Genomic DNA, 24559 nt, shown 5'->3' with positions numbered 1-24559 from the left:
TTGTGACATCTCGGTCAAGCTCAATCCGCCACGGGGATGTAAACTTGCGATCTCGAATTGGGAACCGCCTGAGCCTGGTGGCGGATCTGGAACATCTGGACGGGAGAAACACATTCTTGAGGTCTAGGAATTATCCGCAACCTGGGACTTCCTATGTCAAGTCGCGGAACTTAAAGCTTGACCGAACACGGAACCTATGTTGGGAGTGTCAATTGAAGGCGAAGATGCGACCCCCTCATGAACCCGACTGGGCCCAACTTTCGAAGAACTGACACTTTCAAAGCGCCTGGCTAAGACGTCCCCGTGCAGTTTCTCCACCAGTCACGAGAAAGGAAGGTATGCAGGACGCGCAGCCGCCCAGCGCTTTCGAGCTAATCTGGTTCCAATACGTCTTTGCGGGGTCAACTGACAAGGTTATGCGAGAAAGCAATCTGCCTGGCGCCTCATGCAAATCTGGGGTAACTGTTTACCCCGTGACACGAGCCCCTCTCGCTTCTGCATATGGTTCGACGCCACATTACCTTCCCAGCCAGCTTCGGACCTCAATTACCCGCTATATACCCGATCAATCGTGATGGTCATCAGATATGCTTGTCTTCAGATGCCACATTCAGCTTTCTGCTGGAAACCTCCAAAACAGCCGACACCCCCTGGATGAGCTACGCGCGAGCTCAGTTGCGTTCTTGACATTTGAGCGAGTGACTGTTCAACAGCTGGGTGAATTTCTCAAGATTCTAGCAGATTCAGCATATCAAAGAGAGACTAACTGATTCTTGACATTTCAGTCCGATGAGCACATGGCAACATGAGTGATAAACTATGGTACACTCAGCCCGCAAGCGACTGGAATGAGGCGCTTCCCATTGGGAACGGACGCCTTGGCGCGATGATCTACGGCCGCACCGACCACGAACTTCTTGCGCTCAATGAAGATTCAGTATGGTATGGCGGACCTCAAAATAGGACACCTCGCGATGCTTTGAGATTTCTTCCGGAGTTGCGCAAGGCCATTCGAGAGGAAAACCATGTGGAGGCCGAAAGGATCGCAAAACTCGCGTTCTTTGCCAACCCAATCAGTCAACGGCATTACGAGCCCTTGGGTACTCTTTTCATGGATTTCGGGCACCCGCTCGACCAAGTTTCGAATTACCGTCGTGAGCTGGATCTTGAGAGAGCTTCCGTCAATGTGACCTACGAGTTTGGAGGAGCCATTTATCGTAGAGAAGCGATAGCGAGCTATCCTGATAATGCCATGGCAGTCAAGGTTTGTGGTCCGCGGGACATGGAATATGTCTTGCGTCTGACACGATTCAGCGAGCTGGAGTTTGAAACAAATGAGTACTTGGACGACCTGAATATCTCGGAGAGTTCTATCAGAATGCGATTTACCCCTGGGGGCCGAAACAGCAGTAGCGGTTGTTGCGTGGTTCACGTTCAGCCTTGTCCCGACGGCTCAGTGACAAGCATTGGGAACAATCTCATCATCAAGGGTTCAGAAGCCCTGATCTTTGTTACTGCACAGACGAAATTCCGTCACACAGACCCTGAGGGTGCAGCGGTTCATGATCTGCAGAAGGCTGCCGAATATGATGCTAGCCAGCTCTGGGATCGGCACGTTAAGGACTATCAGTCTCTGTACCACCGCATGAGTCTACAACTGGCGTCAAATCTACCTGATCTCCCCACACAGCAAAAATTGACAAACGGAGCACGAGATACCAGCTTGGTAGCGACGTACCACAATTATAGTCGATATTTGCTCATCTCCTCCAGTCGTGATGGAGAGAAGTCGCTACCAGCGAATCTGCAAGGCATCTGGAATCCTTCATTTCACCCGGCATGGGGCTCCAAGTTCACCATTAATGTCAATCTGCAAATGAACTATTGGTCGTCCAGCGTTTGCAACCTTGCGGAATGCGAGCGGCCTCTCTTTGAGTTGCTTGAGCGAATGTCTGAGTCAGGTAAACGCACCGCCAAGCTCATGTATGGTTGCAGAGGATGGACATCTCATTCTTGTACTGACATCTGGGCTGATACCGATCCTGTTGATCGATGGATGCCGGCAACCGTCTGGCCTCTCGGAGGGGCTTGGCTCTCATACCACATTTGGGAGCACTTCTTGTTCACACAAGATCTCACGTTCCTCAAGAAAATGTTTCCAGTCTTGAGAGGCTGCGTGGAATTCATACTGGACTTTCTGATTGAAGACGCTTCAGGGACATTTCTCGTCACCAACCCGTCTGTCTCGCCTGAGAACTCATTCCTTTACCGCAATGGCCAGAAAGGCGTCTTATGTGAAGGATCCACAGTCGACATTCAGATTGTCGATGCTTTACTCAGTGCATTTGAGTCCTGTGTCAAAGTTCTGAACCTCTCCGATCCAATGGTACCGATAGCTCGCAAAGCCAAAGCTCGACTGCCACCAATGAAGATCAGCCTAAATGGATATCTGCAAGAGTGGGCAATTGACTATGGCGAGGTTGAGCCCGGACATCGCCATACTTCGCATCTGTGGGCATTGTATCCAGGCAGCACGATTCTACCCGAGCGCGACCCTGACCTAGCTCAAGCCTGTAAAGCAGTGCTGACTCGACGAGCCGAAAACGGCGGCGGACACACGGGATGGAGCAGGGCATGGCTCATCAATCTGCATGCTCGTCTTCACGAGGTGGACGAAGCTGAACGTCATCTGGACTTGCTGCTTTCACAGTCCACTCTCCCGAATCTTCTCGACAACCATCCACCATTCCAGATAGATGGCAATTTTGGCGGTGGTGCTGGCATCATCGAGATGCTGATTCAATCACACGAGCGAGGGGTAATTCGTCTTCTCCCAGCTTGCCCTAGAAGCTGGAATGGCTCTCTTCGAGGGGTCCGGGCTCGCGGCGGAGCAGAATTGGCGTTCAGCTGGCGGGATGGTTTAGTCTACTCCTTGTCTATCAATCAACCTGGCCCTGGTCTTGAAGTTACTGTACTGTGTCCACATCAGACCGGGACAAAGTCGTTTCAAATTATGAGTCCAGGGCAGCACATTTTACTGAATGAGATGTGTGAGTCTTGAGTCGGGCGACTGCCCGAGCACACGGGAAAATGACAGACAGAGAGCAATTTAGAGCCCGCTTTTCTTTTTCGCGTAGGCTATTTCCACCGTTCCAGTTCTCGAGGGCATTTGCAAACTCTGCTCTCATTCAGGGCCGGATGATGAGTTCTCAGTGAGTATAGCTCTAAAATACTACCCGCGATAGTTGCAGTGCGCTCTGTCGTCTCCCGCTAATGACCGGGCACATCTCTGAGAGTTGCAAAAGCCGCAACGCAGTTAGCTATGTTGTGCACGACTCAGCTGACGGGTAATTTATCTTGAATGTGGTTCTCAGTAAGACGAGCTTTGCTTGAACGGACCGCTTTCGCTCCTGGCTAATTGGATCTAAGGGACTGTGTTCTTAAACCGGCTCACTGGATGCCGCAAAGACCGCGGATGCAAGCTCCGTCTTTTGTTGACCAACCCAGCTTTTGCGGGTAAATAGGGTATTTCCACCAATGACCCATAATAGGACAATAAACAGCTCCGACTCGACTGTCTCCAGTTTCTCCTCTTTGAACCGCCGACATATCGATTGTGTCCATCATCAATCCTCGGCTACCAATCTATACCACGCAGCTTCTGTTCGACCAGGGGGGACTTTGAGTAAATAGAAAGAATATCTCAGGACCCAGTTGAGCCTTGAACCCTCTGTCAGACCCAGCTTCTGCAAGATGAACCTGAAAGCAGTTGAAGATCTCAAAGGCACTCTCCGTCCTGATTTCTTTCATGGCTATGCAACAGCCGCTGCCCAAATCGAAGGCGCATGGAATCAAGATGGAAAGGGACTCTCCATCTGGGACACTTTCGGCCATACTCCCGGTAAGGTCTCCGATGGAAGTACAGCGGATGACGCAACGCGAGCATATGACTTTTACCGTGAAGACGTGGCTCTGATGAAGTCATACGGTGTGAATGCCTATCGATTCTCTCTGGCCTGGTCACGGATCATTCCGCTCGGCGGTCACGACGATCCAGTAAATGAACAGGGTGTTGAGTTCTATTCGAATTTGATCGACGAGCTTCTCCGTCACGGCATCACACCTTTTGTCACCCTGTTCCACTGGGACACGCCCCAGGCGCTTGAAGACCGGTATGGTGGCATGCTTGATCAGGAGCTCTTTACGCGGGACTTTGTACGATATGCCCGAGTGTGCTTCGAACGGTTTGGTGACCGCGTCAAGCACTGGATCACTTACAATGAGCCTGGTGTGTATACACTGGCCGGTTATGCTGCGGGCGTTCATGCTCCAGGTCGGTCATCTTTTCGAGAACGCAATGCCGAAGGCGACTCCTCCACCGAACCATTCATTGTGGCTCACACGGAGCTGGTCTCGCATGGTCATGCATCGCGACTGTACCGCGAGGAGTTTCAACCGCAACAAAAAGGGACCATCGGAATCACCCTGCATGGCAACTGGTCGGAGCCATGGGATGAAGAAGATCCTCTTGATCAGGAAGCGGCAGAACGAGCGCGCGAATTTGAAATCGCCTGGTTTGCCGACCCCCTCTATAAAACGGGGGATTACCCCGCGTCGATGCGAGCGCAGCTGGGGGATCGCTTGCCCCGCTTCACGCCCGAAGAAAGCAGGCTCGTGCTAGGCAGCTCGGAGTTCTACGGCATGAATAGCTACACGACTTTCTTTGTCAAGCACAAGACAACACCACCCGACATCAATGACCACAAGGGAAATATCGAAAGTCTCGACGAGAACAAACAAGGTATTCCCCGCGGCGAAGAGTCTGACACGCCTTGGCTTCGGGCCGCGCCGACGGGATTCCGTAAACTTTTGAATTGGATCTGGAAACGTTATCAGATGCCCATCTATGTCACTGAAAATGGAACCACCGCCAAGGGAGAAGTGGCACCGACACCTGAGGTGCTCAATGATACCTTCCGCATCAAGTTTTTCGAAGGCTACGTGGGTCAGGCACTTGCTCGAGCTGTCAAAGAAGACGGTGTGGACATTCGGTCTTATTTTGCATGGACGTTCACCGACAATTGGGGTGAGTTTTACTGTTTCCCGATCAAGTCGTACACAGCAGAAGCTGACTCTTCTGTGGCAACTTTGCAGAATGGGCTGCCGGATACTCGGACCGATTTGGGTGCACATTCATCGATTTTGAATCCGAAAAAAAGACTCGATATCCGAAACAGTCTGCGTTTTACTTGGACAAGCTGTTTAAGCATTTGATTCAACAAGAATAGAGGCATCTGCAGATTGGTAAATCTCAGGCTTTCAAGTATCACCAATTCTTGAATTTGTGACAGAATCTGTCCAGATTGATGGCCGAAAAGGGCCCGGAGGTTCACGACTAATGTCATCTGCATGCTAGATCAAGGCGTAAGATTCCTATGAAAGAGTCGTTTCTGCTACCTCAATGGATCCCAGATCAGAAGAGACAGGACGGTAGATGAAAAGACTTCCTAGGCTTTGTCAGAGCACTCAGCAGTTTGCACGCCTCTTTTGATTCATGTACATGATTTCAGAGACACAAGCCCATGGTTCTCAATTCCATTTCTATCGATTGAGAGCTTACGTATATGTAATCAGGATGCAGATAGAATGATCAAAAAAACGACCACAATTTACCAAGGCATCGTCATAATTGGACCCTCGTCATCCGAGCCAGGACGACCCAAGGAAATTTCAGCTCGCGGGTTACCCCGGTCTAGATCCATGACAATATTGAACAGAGTACTACTCCTTATGATTTCATGCCGCGATTCATCCTCCTGGCACGCTATCGCCTGCGGAGCATTGAACGTATCAGAAAAGACCTTCCTTCGCAGCAGCGCGGGCACAATATCATCTCCATGGACTCCTGACGCAATCAACTCCCCAGTGAGCTCATTCAATCGCCAAAGTCGAATAGGAGAATCAGACAGCCAGGGAGGTTCGTCCACGTATCGGTTCTCCAGGAAATGATTCGTATGGCCTATCAGACCCGAGGGGTTCTCGGGAAGGTACTTGTTGCCCACGGGCGATAGTTCCAGGCCGAGAGCGGATGTGGAATCGGCAATTAGAATGTGCTGTGCTGAGGCGACTCCGCCGAGGTCTTGTAGTGTTTTCACGGCGTCGGCGACGGAGGGACTCTCGAGACAGAGTCTCAGGGCGACGTGAATTGGGAGTTTGCTGGGGTCCATGGGTCTTGCGCGTATGGCGTTTAGACATGTGCCTACTGCGGCGGAATTGAAGCCGATTTTCCCTACTATTCCTGCCTGCAATGAAAGTCTCTGTTAGCATGGCAGCGGTGATCGATAGTTGGGGAATCAAAGATGATGAACTTTGCCCTTCGTCATGAAACGAGAAGACCCTGTTGATTGGCTTCATACCTCGGTCACCATATAGATGGTTGGCTTACCACTTTGCTCAATCGAAACCATGGCAAGATTCTCCCCAACGCTCGCTGTCCAATCCCAATTCTGAGCCAGAACCCGGGCATGGTCATGTTTCCTCCACGAGAGCGAGGTACATCCATCCGAAAATTTGCCCAGTGCGATTTCACTTCGGCAATTCAGCGCCACGATCTCGAGGGCCTGTACTCCAGCACCTTCAGCGATGCCCATCATTTCGGTATGAATCTCGGGCGTGAGCTTTTGTATGGTGGACTGAAACTCGGCGGCTACTTTCAGGACTTGTGACCAAGAAAGTCGGGAGGTATATTCAAACATGCTCTTGTAGATGTGCAGTTGGCGGAGGATCTGGGGTTTGAGATTTTCACCATGAGCGAGGCCAATCTATATTAGAATCATTAGCCTTCCGCACTCGAAGGACGGGAAAAAGACTGATGCTGCTATATGTGATCTGGGGATGTATGGTCTTTGCGCTGTTGCGTGGACTGATTTCTCATTGAAGTATGTCAATGGGGCGCGGGAATGTCATCAAATCTCTCCGCATACCTCGCGAGGAGTTCCCCTCAGGGTGATTCTGGATAACTGTGTCGCAGGCATGATGTGGCTCATGCCAATGGGTGTATGTACGATTATGTTCCTCCAAGTACATACAGTCGAACGAGAAGACCTCAAAGTGAGTGACTGGATCAAGTCTCTCGTCCTCCTTCAAAGTTCAAGCGGATAGCCAAACAGGCATCGAGCCATGAAGTCATCCTCTCCCAACCCTGCCCAGGACATGATCACTGGTATATCGATTCGGTTTTCACCCTCGGTCCGAACTCCGTACAAAGTTGGAGATAAGCGGGGGAAGGACATCCGCCGGTGGGTATCGGTCAACTCTCCGGCGGAGTTATGAGGGGAAACACATGTGACTTACTTGAAGACGTTTATCCACCACAGCCCCGACATGAATTATTTGTGATAGAGTTTCCTCCCTCGGTGCTGAGTAGTGTGTGATCAGGACCAGCTGTCGCCTAGTATTGAGAGGTTTAGAGGTTTTCCCCTACGTAGGTAGGTTTTCCCTTCTTCCTCTCCCCAACCCGTTCAGATCTCGTGCTGTTTCCTATACCTATAGACTTTCTAGGTCTCTTAGGTTATAAGCCCGACTGTCTTAGTATTTAAGATCGTTTTCTTAATTTATTTTGATACCCTATATTCCTTCGAGCGGGAATATTATAGCTTATAACGCTCTGATTATATTAGTTCTGCTTAAGATTTAACGTCTTCGAACGTTTAGGCGGAATTATTTAGAAATTTATTTATGTAGACACGCTAAGGGGTCACGTAAATTATATCTACGTAGTCCTATAAAAACTATATTATAGGATCACGCTTATTATATTTATATATAGTCCTATAAAAACTATGTTATAGGATTATAAGCTAAATTATTTACCTTTATACTTAAGAACCCTTATTAATAAGGGCTTAATTTAATAATACCTACTAAAGTCTTACTTACGACTAAATCCTTTATAATAAAAACTTCCTTTTCTTAAATTATCGAATCCTTAAATCCTTATCGCAAAAATAGTAGTTTACTTAGTAGACTATAGTAACTTTATTAATCCGGCTACTATACCGTAAAATAGTATTATAACCTAAGTTACTAATACTCCGAAAGAGTTTACGCTAAATAACTTAAAGGTTTTAATAAATACTAAATAATTTAACGAGTAGCTTTTAACTACGACTATTACCTTACGATAAATATAACTTTATAGATTCCTAGACGTAAATATCCTAAGACCTAATACTAAGAACCTATATACGAAGAAATAGTTCGATTACTCCTATAGAATCTAAGGATAGTTATAGAGTACTATTTCTTAGGATATTTAAGATTAAGTTACGGTTTCTAGAAAATTATACGAATTTACGGATAAATTTATTAGTACTTTAAAGGATATCCTATATATAGCTAATTTTATAACTTATAATAAGAAAATTATTAAGCTTATTTAAATAGACCGGTCCTAGTTCTTATCTAGCTTAGAATTCGCTAAAGAATTACGACGATCTTACACTAAACTCTCTTAAAAATACCTAGTCTAACCTAGAGTTATTTTAGCTATCTTTTTAAAAGGCGTATTAACTAATATACCTATCCTTACTACTAATAAAAGTAATAAACTAGCCAAAAAGTACTTAAATCCGAGTAAGATTATAAACTCTAATCTACTAAGTATTTTTAATAAGATTATTAACGATTTCAAAAATCTATCTATATTAGATATTATTAATTTAGCTATTTCGAAAAAGAATAATAAGAATAATAAGGAGAGTAAATACCTACCTCTTAAAAACGTACTACTATATAGAAAACTAATTTAGATTTAGATAAAAGAGTAGATAGATAGTCCTACTTAACTAATACTAAATAGAAATTACGTATTTTATAGAATCTATAGTTATCCGGTAAAGAAATATCTATATCTTATTATTACCGAACGACCTATAACCTAGAAACTAGTTAAAGATATTTAGGTTAATTATCCCTAGAAAAATAAAAATAACCTAGATACTCTAAGACCCGAGAACGTATCGACTATTTATAATAACAAAATTCGGAAAGATAGAATTACTACTATTAAAACTATATTAATAAATAAAATAATAAACGTAACGACTAACATACTTTCGACTAATACCTTTTTAAATAAAAGTAAGAAGGATATTAATATAAATACTACTATTAACTCCTTCGAATATTTCGTTAACTCTTTAGAATATTACTATAGTACCCTAGCCTTAGCTAATACTACCTAAATTAACCCTATTCATTCTATTTAAAATATAGAGTATAATTTTTTAGCTCGCCTAAAATTATACTATAATAAATCTCGTAAGGATACCTTTCCGAAATTAGTATTAGTAATAGGAGATCTACTAAAAAACAAATAGATTATAGATTCCGGTACTTCTCGATCTATTTATATTAATATAAATACTATTATAAAATTTTAATAGTATAATAATATATCTTACTAATACTAAACTACTAAAGGACGAACTATTAAGTCTATAGGAAAAGTAATTATAAGAATTAAATTACTTTTCCTAAATAGTTTAAAATTATTAGATATTAACTATAAATTTATACTAGATAGCGTATATAACCTATTATTAATAACTTAAATATTCTAGGAATATAAAATAGATTAGAAAGACTAGGAAAATAAATTTATCGACCTAGAATCTAATACTACTTTAGCTTATACCTATCGGAAACGTAGTATCCTATTCTTATATATAAGAATACTCTAACCTACCGACTAGATCCTAAAAATAACTTAAGTTTAATAGGCCTACGCGATAGCTACTATTATATCTTAAATTACTTATTCCCGACTTAGTTATATTAGGTAACTAACTACGAAAATTAACTAGACTCGTATTAGTAATAATATCTATAGTAATAAAACCTTCGATTATAAACTATATAGATTAGTAAAATCTAAGAGAATTATATCCTATATAACCTAGGTTAAATCAGAAATCCCTTAGGAATTTTTATATATCGATATCTAGTCCTACTCTCCTATAGATATCAGAAACTTAATAAATATCTTAATTATAGTTAATAATACTACTAGATTTAGATAGAGCTTACTATTAAAAATAAAAGGATAAGTATCTAATAAGTTAATTAAATTCTATACGACTATTTTTAATAAATATAGTATTTAGCCGATAGAAATTCGAATAGATAGTAACCGGAGCTTCTATAAATTTTAATCTTAGGCCGAACAGAAAGGAATAATATTTTTAGTTAGCGTACCTTATATATATAAATAAAATAGGGTCTCTAAAAACTCTAGTTATATTATTATATAGGGTACAAGAACTCTAATAGTTACGATACTAAATACTCCTATATTCTTATAGCCTAAAGCCGTTCTTATAACTAGTTATATTTTAAATAGAATTAAAAGACTAAATAAATTAAAATTACCTTTAGAAAAATAGAATAACTTTTAGTATAAAAAGAATAGAATAAGATAGATTAAACCGATTAACTTAGGCTTTCTTAGGGTTTAGTACTCTAAAGCCTATATCTATATCCTAAAAGAAAAAAGGACCTAAAGCTAGAAAATAGCCCCGAGAGCCTAGATTAGTTTTCTTATTAGTTATAAAGAGGAGAACGGCTATTAATTTAGAATCTATAACCCGAAAACACACTAAGTTTCTACCTATCGAGATATTATATTTTAGGAAGAACTATCGATAAATTACTATTTTCTAAAATAAAATATTAATATTAACTAGAATATTAGGTTAAATATTTTATAAAAAGAACTTAATAACTTACGAATTATTAACTAAAGCTTATAACTATATAATATAGGAATATTTTAGGACGAACCTACCTAAACTACTCGGCCTACCTATAGACGCTAAATATCCCCGGTTATAAAGGTCTAAAATCTCCTAATTCTATAAGTCTAACCGATATAACGCTAAATTTTATAAAATATACTAATTTTACTACTAAGCTAAAGTAATAAAATTATTCTAATCTAACTAAGGAAAAGAGGCTAAGATACTCTATAATATAAATAACCCTAAAATATAGAAAATATAAATACGACCTAGGAAATAAATTCTTTTATAAAATAGGATAACTAAAATATTATAAGTTAATAGTTTAATAATTTTAGTAATATCTCTTATATTAACTTTTACCCTTAGTTAACTTAAAATAACCGCTATAAATCACTAAAAATTCTATATAAAAGGGGTTCGACTAACTTAATAATATTAATTAATACGATCGAAAGACCTCGATAAATAACTTTATAAACTTCGGAAATTAGTTATTTATAATACGATATTCTAATCTAAAGTATTAAAAAAATTCCTAGTATATTTCTACTAACCCCTAAGACTATTAATATAAATAAAGTAAAAAAGGCCTATAAAAATATACTATCTTAACCGGCTTATTAAGATATAGAACTACTATAAATCTCAAAAAATCGGATTCGAGATATATAAAATTCCCGTTATTCCTCGATTAACCTAATTAATATATTAATAAATCAACTAACTTTTTATACTAACTAGATCAGAATAGTTCGAAGATCTACTTTACCTATATACTATTCTTTAAGATAATCTATCCTAAGAATCCTAGATAAGGGTATAGTCTATTATATATAAAAAGGAAGAATACGCCTAGTCGAGGAAACTAAGGATAAGGGTTTAGTATATCTTATAATTTAAACTAGGAAAGGTATTCTTTATACTACCTTAATACCGGATAACTTTATTAGGCCTAGTATTTTATATACTATATCTAAGAATATTCGATCTATAATAGTAAAAATATCCTTAATCTATAGGAAAGCTATAAAAATAGAATTTACTATATAATAGTTCGAAGCTAAGAAGACCTAGTTAAAAAAGTTTTAAGCCTCGAATATAATAACCCTAATTAATAAACTATTAAAAGATACTAAAATCTTACTAGAGAAATAGGTCTATAATATTAAATATAACTCTAATAGCTTTATCTTAGAATTTCGAGCGAGATAGGTTATCTATAGGAACTACTAAACTCCTAGTATCGATTTCTAACCTAATAAAAGATATACTCCTATTACGAAAGATACTTCTATGAAATTATTTATAATCTTAGTAACTATTAGAAAATAGGAAATAGAATAATAGGATATCGTCGGCGTATATCTTAACGCTATAATTAATAACCGGGTTATTTTTATAAAATAACTAATAGGGTATAAAAGTTATAGTCTAAATAGCGAGGAATACTTATATATTTTAAACTAAGCCTTATATAGTCTACGATAAGCTAGTTACTTATAGTATAAACTTTTTAAAAATAATCTAGCTTAACTTAGCTTAACTCCCTTAATCTTAGAACCTTATATTTTCTAAAATTCTAATATAATAGCCTTTATTATAATTTATATAGATAATATTCTAGCGATAGGATTAAGTAAAAATATTATAATAATTCGTTCGGGATTAATTAAGAGATATAAGTTAAAAACCCTTCTATTTAAACGGTTTCTTAGATATAATATTATTAAAGAAAAAGGTTCTTATATAATTTTTATAAATTAATAGGCCTATTTAACTAAATTACTTTATAATAAGGGTCTCGAAAATTATAATCTATTACTAATTCTAATATCCCTATCTTAGAAAATCCCTTAACCTAATAATAATCCTAATAATCTAAATAATAAGGGATTCGATAAAGGGATTTATATAAAGATAATAAGAAGAGTAGGTTAGTTATCGATTAAAATAAGACCTAATATAGTAGCCGCTATATCTAAATTATAATAACGAAATAACTCTCCGAGATATATAGATATAATAGCCTATAAAACGCTACTAAGGTATTTCGTAGGAATAATCGACTTTAGAATCCCTTTTACTTATAAACCGAATAAAGGCCTTAAAGGTTTTATTAATTCCTCTTTTACTAATACTAAGAAGGATAAATTAACAGAGGTATATATATGGTTTTTCGCTAGAAGTCTAATATTATAGAGCTTAAAAAGATAGGAAGTTATTATATAATCCTTAAGTATAGCTAAATATTATATATTAGCGACCGCTATAAAGGAAGGCTTATACCTAGCTAAAATTACTACTAAATTATACTTAATAGAACCTTTAAATCAAGAAGGGGACTTCGAAAATAATACACTAATTACGTTATTTTGTGATTCCGATAATATAATTAAGAATATAAACTATCCTAAGATCAGTCCGAAATTAATATAGATCTCTATAAGATACTATTTAATTAAGGATCTTATAAAGAAGAACCTTATTTAATTAGTGAATATTCCGAGCAAAAATAACGCTACTAATATCTTCACGAAAATTAAACCGAACAGCGTATTCTAAGCCGATCGTGAAAGATTACTTAGAATACGTCTACCAAAATAACTTAGATATTATACTTAGGCGTTCTTATTTATACTGCGTGCAAAGATATATATTAAAAAAAAATTAGTTAGTTATATAGCTAGTCCTGGGGGGGGTATGATGGAGTTTCCTCCCTTGGTGCTGAGTGGTGTGTGATCAGGACCAGCTATCGCCTAGTATTAAGAGGTTTGGAGGTTTTCCCCTGCGTAGGCAGGTTTTCCCTTCTTCCTCTCCCCAACCCGTTCAGATCTCGTGCTGCTTCCTGTGCCTATAGACTTTCTAGGTCTCTCAATTTGTTTTTCTTGGTGTTCGTTTTTTCATGACTCGCCCCTATGGCCGGCGAAGGGGTTGCGACCCAACTCATGAGCACAATCAACGATAGGTTATTTGAGCTAGGGTGACTTTGCGATCTCCAGGTTCGGGTTTGTACACAAACGAAGGACGTCCACTGGCACAGTAGCTTCAACAGATACTGTTTGCTGGCGTTTGTGTTTCTTCTACATGTACTGTAGAAGAGGGAAGAAACTGAGTCATGTTCGGCCTCGGACAGTGTGAGATTTCCAATGTCGCACTGCCATCCCTGGTGGTGAGCGAACTCTTCTCCGACACCACGTTTGCATCAGGCCCTTCAAAAGAGCGAGGAAACTCGCTAGGGTAACATCAAACCCTCTGTCTTCAATAAAGAGAGCGCTCTCGAAATCAGTAACTACTACACCTGCAGTACCACCTGTAGGGGACTGTACCCTGGTACCTGTGGCCTGTGGCCTGTGCATAGATTATCTGATCAGATCATCGCCACCTTATCTATCCGTCAGCCTCATGTGATTAGTTGAACGGCAACTTATTCCGGTCAAAAAAAATCAAGGCATTCACGGCCATGAAGAGTTCAAGAGTCTTCGATAGGTGCCCAGCTGAGAGTAGTAAGATCCTATTTCGGGATTTGATTGTTGGGATTACCGCTGACAATTCAAGGAACGACCACCTGCAATGGCTACGAGCGAGGAACTGTGGATCAGTAGCTTTCGGACTCCCGAAGGACTCCCGCAGAAGATCTGTCTATCGGGTTTACAGCATAACGATCAAAGTAAAACAATCGTCACAGACTCACAGGACTAGTCTTGGAGGCACCTATCGCTGACTATTGGCCGGTGAATATGCACCAATCTTCCCTAGCCCAGTGGTTCCTCATATTTGTCCAAGACGATAGATACCATTATCGTGGTCCGAGTGCGAATCAAGGTACGTGCGCACGATCGATCTGCGTATGCGGACCAGCTGCAGATGAACCGCAGGAGTCTGTGCAGTAAACGAGATTGGATGCGCCCTGGTGACCGGCGGATTGGTGCTTGCACTCGAGATTGACTCTGCTAATGAGTCTTCTCGGACGGCGGTACGCTGCATGCCAGTCACGATTATAGGTGTATGGTGACGATGGCGATGAGGATGATCGAAGAACTTCGTCCCACGCGTCCTCCGTCTGCGTCTGTCCTGTGATCAGCTTTGGATCGAGGCTTTGTCGCGATTGCGGTGACTGCAGATCTCACAGTAGCCCACACTTGCAGGGATTGGGACTACGCACTGATTTCCTCCCTCGTCTTTTTTGTCATCGGAGGGGAGAAGTCGTAGTGTTCGATCCTTGGTCCTCGTTCTCATCCGCCTCAGATCCGATCGATCGATCCACAAGGTCCAAGCTTGTGTGGAGAGTTGCGGGGCGGCCATGACGTGACAGTGGCATTATTCAGCAGTGGGATCATTCTTCGCCTGCTCGAGCAAAACATATCAACGATCTTGAAGGATTGACCATCGCTGCAGTACTTCTTCCCAAATAGAACTGTCAATTTGGGCCATCTACTCAGCGTCATGTCGTCGGTCGCACCAGATGCTCGCGAGCAAGAGCCATTGCTCAACTCGGGCTCACAGACGAGTCCGGAACAAGCAGACTCCAATATTGCGTGGAATTTGATCAGCGGTGAGTGCTTGTCCAAGGCTGAAAGTTGAGATTCAGCCAACCCGTGATGGTGTGTGTGCGAGAGAAGAGCGCAAGCGGGAGAGAAGGTGGAAGTTTGTCTCACGGCACGGCGTGACTAACGGAGTCTTTAGGTACTGCGAGTGTTGCGCAGATTGGCATTTGGGTGGTAAGTCTTGTTGATCAACATCGACCACTCGCCTTGAGGAGGCATTCAAACCATCAACTGCCTCTCATCTGCAGATACGTGCTAATACCCCTCTCATAGCTGGCCATTCTCGTCTGGTATAACGTCTTGTCAATCCCATGGATGCTCTTTACAGGCCATCCGGTAAGTGAACCATTCTGCACATCCCTTTCAGTCAGACAATTCAAGACTGGAGGCATGGAACACCCAGCATAAAAAAACTCCCTTAGGGCTTCCCCTACGCAATCCTTCCATAAAACTCTCCCATCTGAGTCGAGTCTTTCTGTCCCTGACCATCGCTTATCTTTTCTTCCCTCCCCAGCTCTTGGCCAGCTCCGCTCTTCTCCTGCAGGTCCAGGCAGCACTCATTCTTCAACCTACGGCGACTTCCTCCCAGAAACAACAAGGCACTCGCATCCATTACATCCTCCAACTTCTCAGTGTCTTGTGTTTTGTGGCCGCCTTTATCGTCATCGAGCTGAACAAGGGCTCTCATCCCCACTTCACCTCCCCTCACGGCATCCTCGGTCTGATCACCATCATCATTGTGGTGCTGCAGGCGCTTGTGGGAGTCATCCAGTACTTTTTCCCCGTCACGGTCCTGGGCAGTGTGGACGCCGGCAAGCGCATCTACAAGTATCATCGCTGGACCGGATATGTTCTACTACTGCTGGAGGTTGCGACGGTCCTGGCGGCGACCCAGACCGGCTTTAACGTGAATGCAATCCACATTCCGACCTGGATTGTGGTCGTCGCCGTTGCTCTGGTCCTGGTGGGCGTGGGTGCTCGCATCAAGGTGCGCAAGCTGGGACTCGGCGATGCTTGAACTTGCTCGAGTCAACTTGTTCTTTCGACGACGGATGTGACAAATTCATGCGATTATGACGACGATGATGCGCGGGTCTGAAGTATAGTGAAATGATTCGAAGGTGGAAAAATGAGCTCAAGTGACAGGATGTTTCCTTTTGCTTTCTCTCTGGTATTGTTCTGTGCCTCTTTCTAGTCCCATTTGATCCGCTATTTCGCTGCTAGGACGTCACTGAGAATGATCATGATGAAGACCAGTGAACATGAGCCGTCGTAAAGTACGCTAGGGCAGATCGAATTACAATGGTCGAATTAACTTGGAGATGGCGATGCTCACACTACAGTAGGGTGGAGAGTGCTTACTGTTTAGTTTGTAAATCACCTGAGCTCAATGATGTGATTGTGTCCGGTATTGATCCCACAATTTTCAACAAGCCTCAGAAAACCGGGAGCTGTCTGTGCCCTTTGAGATAGATAGTACGATTCTGAGAGTCACAAAGGTAGAGTGTACCATTCAACATCCATCTCTACCAGATCCAGCCCACATGATTGCGAGGGTCTTCAAACGTCCCCAAAGAGACCGGAACCACCGAGAGCTCCACAGTGACCGCGACTCCATAATTCCTCAACCCATACATTCACATTGACCTTCAGTATTCTCTCCAACGGGCACCACCCAACGTACCTCAACCTGCAACTGACCCGACTCTGTCCTCCTCGACATCCTATCTACTCTGGTGGCTGCCAACACAACCCGTCCGCCACCATGGCGTTCTCCATATCCCCTTACGTCTGCTCCAAGTGCAGATGTTTAACCTCGAGCACCTGGTCGCGAGTGCACCCATCGCGCCCGTTCTCCACCACCCACCGTCGGAAGCACCAGCACCAGCAAATCCTACGACCCGCGACCGCGCCCAAAGCCACTCCAGATGTCAAGCATATCCGCCAACATGCCGAAATCTACGCCCAGAACTGTATCGATCGAAACTACGCCGCTCATGCAGAATATCCCTCGAGGATACAGAAACTGGCGGACGAGGCGCGAACACTCGACCACGACCTCAAGTCACCGCGCTCGCAGATCAAGCAGCTCGAAAAGACCATTGCAAAGCTCTCGATCGCGGCGCGACAAGCACAGTCTGGAAGCAGTGACGCGAACTCCAGTACCGGAGCAGAACTCGAAAGGTTGAAGGCAGAGGCACAACGTCTCAAGGATGAGTCGCAAGCGATGACGGTCCGGAAAGCCGACTGCATGGAGGAACTCAATCGACTTGCGCTTGCTCTACCGAACTTGTCCTCCTCGCAGACCCCGATTGGCGACGACCCACGTCTTGTGCACTACCTCAACTTTGATCCCAAGGGCAATCCCCCGGCGTGGACGCAGCAGTCTTCCACGGAGATCCAAACGCGATCACACGTCACGATCGGTACTGAGCTCGGTCTGCTGGATTTCACCAGCTCCGCGACCACAACCGGATGGGGCTGGTACTTTCTCATCAACGAGGGCGCAATGCTCGAACAAGCTCTGATTCAATACGCACTGAGCGTGGCCCGTCGACGCGGCTGGAAGACCGTCGCCCCTCCCTCCATTGTCTACTCCTACATCGCCGAGGCATGTGGCTTCCAGCCCCGAGATCAACACAACGAGCAACAAATCTGGTCCATTGAGCAAAATGAACGAGACCGCGACTCCAAACCCCCTCGCTCCCTAACCGGTACGGCCGAGATCCCACTCGCAGCCATGTACGCCGGCCGTGACATCAACGCCTCGGACTTACCCATCAAACTCGTCGGCGTAAGCCGCTGCTACCGTGCTGAAGCAGGCTCGCGCGGCGTCGACACCAAGGGCCTCTACCGCGTTCACGAGTTCACCAAAGTGGAATTGTTCGCCTGGACAGACAATCTACCTCTGGATGCCACCGATTCAAGCGCAAAGGACACCTCCACCCCCACCCCTACCTCCGACACCCTATTCGCAGAGCTCCTCGACATTCAAACCGAGATCCTGACCTCCCTGGGTCTACCCTGTCGCGTGCTGGAAATGCCGACCGGCGATCTCGGCGCCAGCGCCACTCGCAAGCGTGACATCGAAGCACTCTTCCCCTCCCGGTACAGACCATCCGCCGACTCTACCAGCGTCGTGGACCCCTCGGCGTCGCAACTTGAATCGGCCTGGGGAGAAGTCACTTCCGCTTCTATCTGCACTGATTACCAGAGTCGACGACTCGGCACGCGAGTGCGTGGCGGCGAGATCAAGGAGTCGCGGTTCCCACATACCGTAAATGGTACTGCCATGGCTGTGCCGCGTATCATTGCGGCCATCCTGGAAAACGGCTGGGATGCAGATCGTGGTGTTGTCGTTTTACCAGAGGTGCTGAGGCCTTGGATGGATGGGATGGAGTCAATTGGCTCTCGGAAATAGACTTGGATTCAGATGGGGATCGGCCTTGAGGATGCGAGGAAAGAAATCACTTGCGCCTGATGCCTGATGTCTGATCTACGTTAATCTTTTCTTGTACAATACTTATCATAGATCTTCCTGACACAAAAGTAAGAACTTTACACCAATGACATTCATAAAAAGATTTATTAAGATGATTCAAAATTTAATGGATTCCTATCATTCAAGATATTTAGAAGCGGAATTTCTCTCAATGCCGCTCACCACAATGATTGTAATAGATTACATGTTGGAAAGATGCAAGACCCGTACAGTTCATCCAGGTCAAATTAGATCATCGCACGATAACCCACCCTCTCGGGGTCAATGCAGGACGCTTCCCCAAGCCTCAAGGCAGAGAAGGTTTGTGGTACATACTCATGGTACATGGAGAAGGAAAAGAAGGGAACAGGAGAACAGAATGGAATGCCTGGCGAGTGTGATCAATTAATTAGGGCCGTTGGGTATCATTGCTCGAGCAGAAAAGGTTCAAAGAAAAGACCGTCCCTCATCTCTGGTGGCGTGACCGCAAATTCCAAAGAAAAGGTTTGACGCCCCCGAGACATGTATATAGCGTGGTCCGCTGGGATTGGGAAGGACAAGAATGATTTCTCATTGAAAAGTCGAAAAGAAAGCCCTGACAAGGGGAAACGGGGAGGGGATTTTCGAGGAAGAGGCAGAGAATTTTTGTAGAGTGAAATTCCATAGGCGACGCTGTGTCAAATAGTACAAACCAACATTCTTCGTTAGGTAGCTTAGAGAATCATCGCGTGGCATCAGGCGCTGGTACCGTTGGTCAAGGGTCCAGTCGTGGGATCTTCCTGAGTAGCACTTGTCTCACCCTCCGGCATGCCGGCGCCATCCATCGATGAATTGAGATCTTTCAGATCACTCGCTTCCACCGAATCGGCGTCACCTTCAGGGAAGCCTGGCATATCAAGTGGACCTCCACTGTTCTTCTTGGCCTTTTTCTTACTGGGCTCCACGGGACCAATCTTGGAAACGGGAGCATTCGGCGGTGCAGGCCTCTTCTGAGGGCTCGAGGTATTACCAGAGAGACCTGTCGGGGCTGGGATCTTGCCGGACGCGGGAAGACGAGTCTTAGCTGGCATAGGTCGTTGCTTGGGAGGAAGCTCCAGGTCCTCGACAAGCGGTTCGTCACCATTGGCATCAAGCTTGCCCTTGAGGAACTGTTGGACCAGTCCAATCTGCTCACCAACATTCTCAGTGGTGATTCGTGCATAGGGAGGAGGCGGCGGGAACAGATCCTCTGTTTGAATAGCTGTTGTGTTTTGGGCCTGCGCAGCATTAAACATGCGGCTCGGTAGCAAGTGCAGTGGCACGCTGTTGAACGCAATCCCAAATTCAACGTCCAGACCGAGCTCCTTGAATCCGAGAAAGTCGTCGTTGATATCGTCGGCGAATGTTCCCGTGACAAACTGGTCGCTGCCGTCTGCAAAGGCTTTTGATCCGTCTTCGCCCACATCGGTCAGAGCTGGACGGAGAAGCTCAGTGAAGAGATACTTGAGGCGATCATGAGCAGACGTGAGCTTCGAGCCCAGCCTCTCCACGTCATCTTTGATATAAAGCTCCAGTTCCTCGATATCCATTCCGACAGCAGCAAGAGTATGCAGAACCACCTCGGGTTCGCTGTATGCACGCTTCCACTCAGTTGTAGATGAAGGGTCTTCGGTCTCGTTCACAGGAACTTTGGGGGTTTCCATGTAAGACTTGATTGTCTGTCCAAGCTTGTGGAAATAATCTGCGGCAACGTCCGTGGCCACCTCAATCGCTGATGGCTGATACTCCTCGAACCCAGCATGATAGAAGATTTTGGCGACGGATCGCTGTAGCGCAGCTCGACAGACGCCGGTTGTCATCACAGGGCCTTCATCGTTCATGACGTGAGGAGGAATATCCTGCTCGATGAACGGCTCGGGATTATATTTTTGAAACTGATTGGCGTACATCTAGATAACTGTGTCAGCACGCGATTCTTCTCTATAGCGACAGAAAAGTTTGTAGGTTAGGGAGGTCTTACCTGGGCTTGAAGCTGCATCTGTTTGACGATGCCAATTTTAGAACAGATCTTGCGCGTGTCTTGCATCTGCCGCATGTTGGAGTCTATCTTTCGGGACAGTTTGCTGTCGGGTTGCGTGAAGCTACCCGGCGGAAGAACACGAAGATACTCTTCGGAAGTATCCATGATGTTTCCGTCGGCATCTTCCTTCCACGCTGTTCGTGCTGGGAGGTCCGGTACACCGTGCATGACGTCGTAATAATAAGGAATCATCTTATCTTCCTCGACCTCGATTCCTTCAGCGAGTGAAGCGCCCGTCGCTTCGGGTTCAAGTCCCTCGGGACCTGCATCTTGCGTCTTCTCGCCTTCGATTGCAGCTTGCTTCTCATGACGAAGCCATCGACGCATACCGGCCTTTGTCCTGAGCAAAGCCGGCTCATCTGGGTTCAGCTTGTCGCCTTTGAGCAGCCGATGTCTCTCAGCGGCAATGAGAGCACGGTCCTTCTTGGTGACCTGCTTCCACACCTTATATTCAGGGTCTTCGAATTCACCTCCAGCCGCTGACAGCGCACTCAGAGCGGGCTGATCAGGGTTCTGCCCATCGATCTCCATAGAATCACCCAATTGGCTAGGGACAGCGCCTGCGCCGGGCCCCGCTGGATCAGAAGGTGTATTCGAGCCATGAGGTGGTGTAGTGAGACCATTCTGACTTGCCTCCATAGCCGTGTCTGAGTCAGCTCGGACCGGTCCAACAGGCTGACTCGTAGCTGTACCCGCTGGGCCCTCCGAGCCACTCGGGGTGCTGCGAGACGGAGCTGTCCCTTTCTGAGAGGCCTTCTTGCCGGGGGCTTTGCGACCTCGCGACGACATGATGGGTTCGTCGTCACTTTCCTCGCCACCATCTTCCAATTCAGCGAGCTGCGCACGACGTTCCTCAGCCTCGACCTCAGCACGATCTCTGATGACAATGTCTGGAATGAGGGGTACCAATTTGTCGGTCTCCTTCCTCATCACCAGGGCCTTTCTTCGCAATTGATGGTTGGGGTCCGTGTTGTACTTGAGGCAGTTTGCCCAGATGAGGTTGATATCGTCAACAAATTCCTGCTTCGACTTATAGGTGATGGCCTTGAGCTTCTTGGTCATCGTTCCAAGATCCATTGGATGTCGAATAACTGTGGGAGAGAAAAGTGACTATCAGACCGAGTTCTCCACGAAGCTGAAATAATCATCGACTTACTCAAGTGATAGTCAGGCACATCACGCTTGTTGACTTTGTTCAAAAAGGGAGCAGAATTCTCAGTCATAGCTTTGAGCTCGTTGAGGACCTTCTCGGCGGCATCGTAGAGCTCCTCCTGGCCGATTCGGTCTTCGTTGTACCATTTGCTACGATTCTTGCGCACCTCTCGAATCAAATTCCGAAGCTCTGCATCCGATGCCGCTACCATGTCGCGCTTTTGATCAATCCGTGCCAGGAGATTCTTCAAGGTCAGGCTGGAGGCACCGAGATTGGTTTGACTTAGACTGCCATGTCCATTGGAGTCGCCAGGCGCAGTATTGTTCCCAGTGTTCTGACCCGCCATCTCGGCTTCTACTTGACGCTCGGATTCCTCTAGCCTTTTCTGATCCAGCATCGCGTATCGATCGTCTTCCAAAGTATAGAACATAGTATGGAAGCTATGCTTGACGGCTTCTTCCGTAGCCTTCTTGTCCTGCTCGAGCTTTTTGCGAATGTCCTCTGCGCTTTCTTTCTTGACCTCCTTGGCGCCCTCGTTATTGCCAAATCGTGGTACCGAGGGCGCGGCGCTGACCGTACCTTGGGATGGAGGATTGCTCTTCGATTTGGTGGGGGGAGCTGGCGCGTCGCGCATTTCCGTATCCTCTTCGTCATCATCATCGTCATAATCATCGTAGTCATCGTCGAGTTTGCGGGCGGTCTTTGCGGGTGCCTTGGGTGGAGGCGCAGGCGCATCGACGCGTTCGGTCCGGCTTGAAGGCTCGCCCAAGTCTAGATCAGCGGCCACAGCATCCTCCCTGGGAAGACCGCCTAAGAAAAGCGCGTTTATTTTCGCCTCACTGATGCGAAACATTTCACGAAATTGAGCAATGCGCGGGTCCTCATCCGCGGCCATATCAGGTTCCGATGTCATACTGCCGGGGTTGGGTCCCTCGGCGCTGATGGACCCGCGCGTTTGAGGGGTCCGCGAGCCTGACAGGGTTTTGACAAAGCCATTGACGGGTCGCTGGAGATCCTGATGCTCGTCCGGAGGGCGAACATTGCCCGGAGGCCAGGCGTGGTGACCGAGCGACATGCTCGCTCCAAATCCCCGACTATGGGGGCGGGCGAGACTCGATTCTCCGCGATTTGAATGGCAGGCCGCGAGTCGACAACCGGTAGGTCAGATTGAGCGAAAAGTATATCAGAATGTGTGGCCGAGCTAGAGGTGACAGCAGAGACCACCGAAACCGTCGCTCGGGATGAAATAAGAGAGTGGTTTGATGGAGAAGATGACAGCTCCTGTAGGGAAGTTCTTCTGGATGGGGATGGAGTACGCCAGTCTAAAAGGCGGCGGAGTGCGGCAGATTGCAGAAACGGCTGATCGCGGTAGACTTCACGATATCAGATGCATCCCCCACCCCCCAATCGACCATTGAACTTTAGCATAGAATTTCATATATTCTCTCGTACCGACTGACCAAGACTACTTTCTAATAAAGTTCATTGTGATGATCTGGTAGCCGCAACTGCTCCATATTGAGGACCCCAGCCTGACAAGCCCAGAATCCACATATGACGCACAGCCAGGCGCCGGGACCACTTCGATCGCCGGGAGCTGCTCTCACCTCAACCTCGCTTGCGTAGCCTACCTAAACTGAAGGCAGCGTCAACCGGAACGAACAGCTCTGAAGATTCTGTTCAGCTGCGTCCGCCCCTCCTTGATCTCACTATAATTTTGAGCATCTCTCACGAGTGTCACCATGCGTATTCGCTACCCTTTCGCAGGTACGTGTCATGTCCCCATCAAAAAGGTAGCATCGTGCAGTAGTAGCCTGCGCAACCTGGAGTTTCAGCTTGGTCCTACTCACACTTATCTAGGAGCATTTGCTTTCCTTTTGATTCTCGCCGCCTATATTGGTCTCCTCCCCCACAGTACATCCTCGTCAATTCCCTCGAATCTTCAACCGAATGACAAGTTCCTACACCTCGTCACCTTCTTCCTGCTAACCGCTGCCTTTTATTGGGTTGTGGACACATCACGGCGGCGCACCTTACATATCACCCTCTTGGTCTGCACTCTCTTCTTGGGCCTCGGCTCAGAGATTGTGCAGGGATTTCTTCCCAATGGGCGCGACTTTGATCCGTTCGATATACTCGCCAACGTTGTCGGCAGTCTCGGCGCAGTGGGTCTCTGCAGCTGGTATCATCGCCGCATGCTAGAGCGCCGTCGCCAGAGCCGATTCGGTCTGATGGAAGGCGGAGAGGACGAGGACGTTGAACTTGGAACTGGACTTGGTAGATCTCGTGATGAAGAGGGTCTCGGTCCTCAAGAATCGGGCGTGACGAACTTGGAGCAAGAAGTGGACAATTGGGATGAGAATGCCATTGACAACTGGGACACGGAGGAGGGTCCAGAGCCTTCGGATCACGGGCCTGCGCCTCCAAGCTATACTGAGACTCATTCGGCTGTTGAGATCCCCGCGAAGCGAAGCGACTAAACTCAAAGAATTTCGATTTGAGTCGTCTGAGCACTTGACT

General features: G+C 45.5%; 7 protein-coding genes across 7 annotated transcripts; 5 read left to right on the top strand and 2 right to left on the bottom strand.

Moving 5' to 3' along the window:
• Positions 1-805: 805 nt before the first annotated feature.
• Positions 806-3061, top strand: N7539_001954 (glycoside hydrolase family 95 protein; the record flags this gene model as incomplete). Its single annotated transcript, XM_056931557.1, has 1 exon — positions 806-3061. One exon carries the CDS (start codon positions 806-808, stop codon positions 3059-3061), a length of 2256 nt encoding a protein of 751 aa, XP_056793588.1.
• A 692-nt stretch (positions 3062-3753) lies between these two features.
• Positions 3754-5288, top strand: N7539_001953 (glycoside hydrolase family 1 protein; the record flags this gene model as incomplete). Its single annotated transcript, XM_056931556.1, has 2 exons — positions 3754-5086; positions 5155-5288. The coding sequence occupies 2 exons, from the start codon at positions 3754-3756 to the stop codon at positions 5286-5288; spliced, it is 1467 nt and encodes a 488-aa protein (XP_056793587.1).
• A 381-nt stretch (positions 5289-5669) lies between these two features.
• N7539_001952 (putative acyl-CoA:6-aminopenicillanic-acid-acyltransferase) lies at positions 5670-7034 on the bottom strand (the record flags this gene model as incomplete). Its single annotated transcript, XM_056931555.1, has 3 exons — positions 5670-6302; positions 6417-6821; positions 6984-7034. 3 exons carry the CDS (start codon positions 7032-7034, stop codon positions 5670-5672), a joined length of 1089 nt encoding a protein of 362 aa, XP_056793586.1.
• An 8211-nt stretch (positions 7035-15245) lies between these two features.
• Positions 15246-16364, top strand: N7539_001951 (cytochrome b561 domain-containing protein; the record flags this gene model as incomplete). The annotated part of the gene is made up of 4 exons (XM_056931554.1): positions 15246-15354; positions 15486-15520; positions 15620-15682; positions 15861-16364. 4 exons carry the CDS (start codon positions 15246-15248, stop codon positions 16362-16364), a joined length of 711 nt encoding a protein of 236 aa, XP_056793585.1.
• Positions 16365-17111: 747 nt separating this feature from the next.
• On the top strand, positions 17112-18767 carry N7539_001950 (putative serine--tRNA ligase DIA4; the record flags this gene model as incomplete). The annotated part of the gene is made up of 1 exon (XM_056931553.1): positions 17112-18767. The coding sequence occupies one exon, from the start codon at positions 17112-17114 to the stop codon at positions 18765-18767; it is 1656 nt and encodes a 551-aa protein (XP_056793584.1).
• A 794-nt stretch (positions 18768-19561) lies between these two features.
• On the bottom strand, positions 19562-23114 carry N7539_001949 (SAGA histone acetyltransferase complex subunit SPT7; the record flags this gene model as incomplete). The annotated part of the gene is made up of 3 exons (XM_056931552.1): positions 19562-20755; positions 20827-21977; positions 22043-23114. The coding sequence occupies 3 exons, from the start codon at positions 23112-23114 to the stop codon at positions 19562-19564; spliced, it is 3417 nt and encodes a 1138-aa protein (XP_056793583.1).
• Positions 23115-23781: 667 nt separating this feature from the next.
• Positions 23782-24519, top strand: N7539_001948 (VanZ family protein; the record flags this gene model as incomplete). The annotated part of the gene is made up of 2 exons (XM_056931551.1): positions 23782-23806; positions 23900-24519. 2 exons carry the CDS (start codon positions 23782-23784, stop codon positions 24517-24519), a joined length of 645 nt encoding a protein of 214 aa, XP_056793582.1.
• Positions 24520-24559: the final 40 nt, after the last annotated feature.

This window comes from Penicillium diatomitis (genome assembly GCF_028827545.1).
Source record: "Penicillium diatomitis strain IBT 30728 chromosome Unknown utg000002l_segment0_segment0, whole genome shotgun sequence".
Taxonomy (NCBI): domain Eukaryota; kingdom Fungi; phylum Ascomycota; class Eurotiomycetes; order Eurotiales; family Aspergillaceae; genus Penicillium; species Penicillium diatomitis.
Note: the sequence above shows the minus strand (reverse complement) of the source record. Positions and strands in the feature narration are given on the sequence as shown.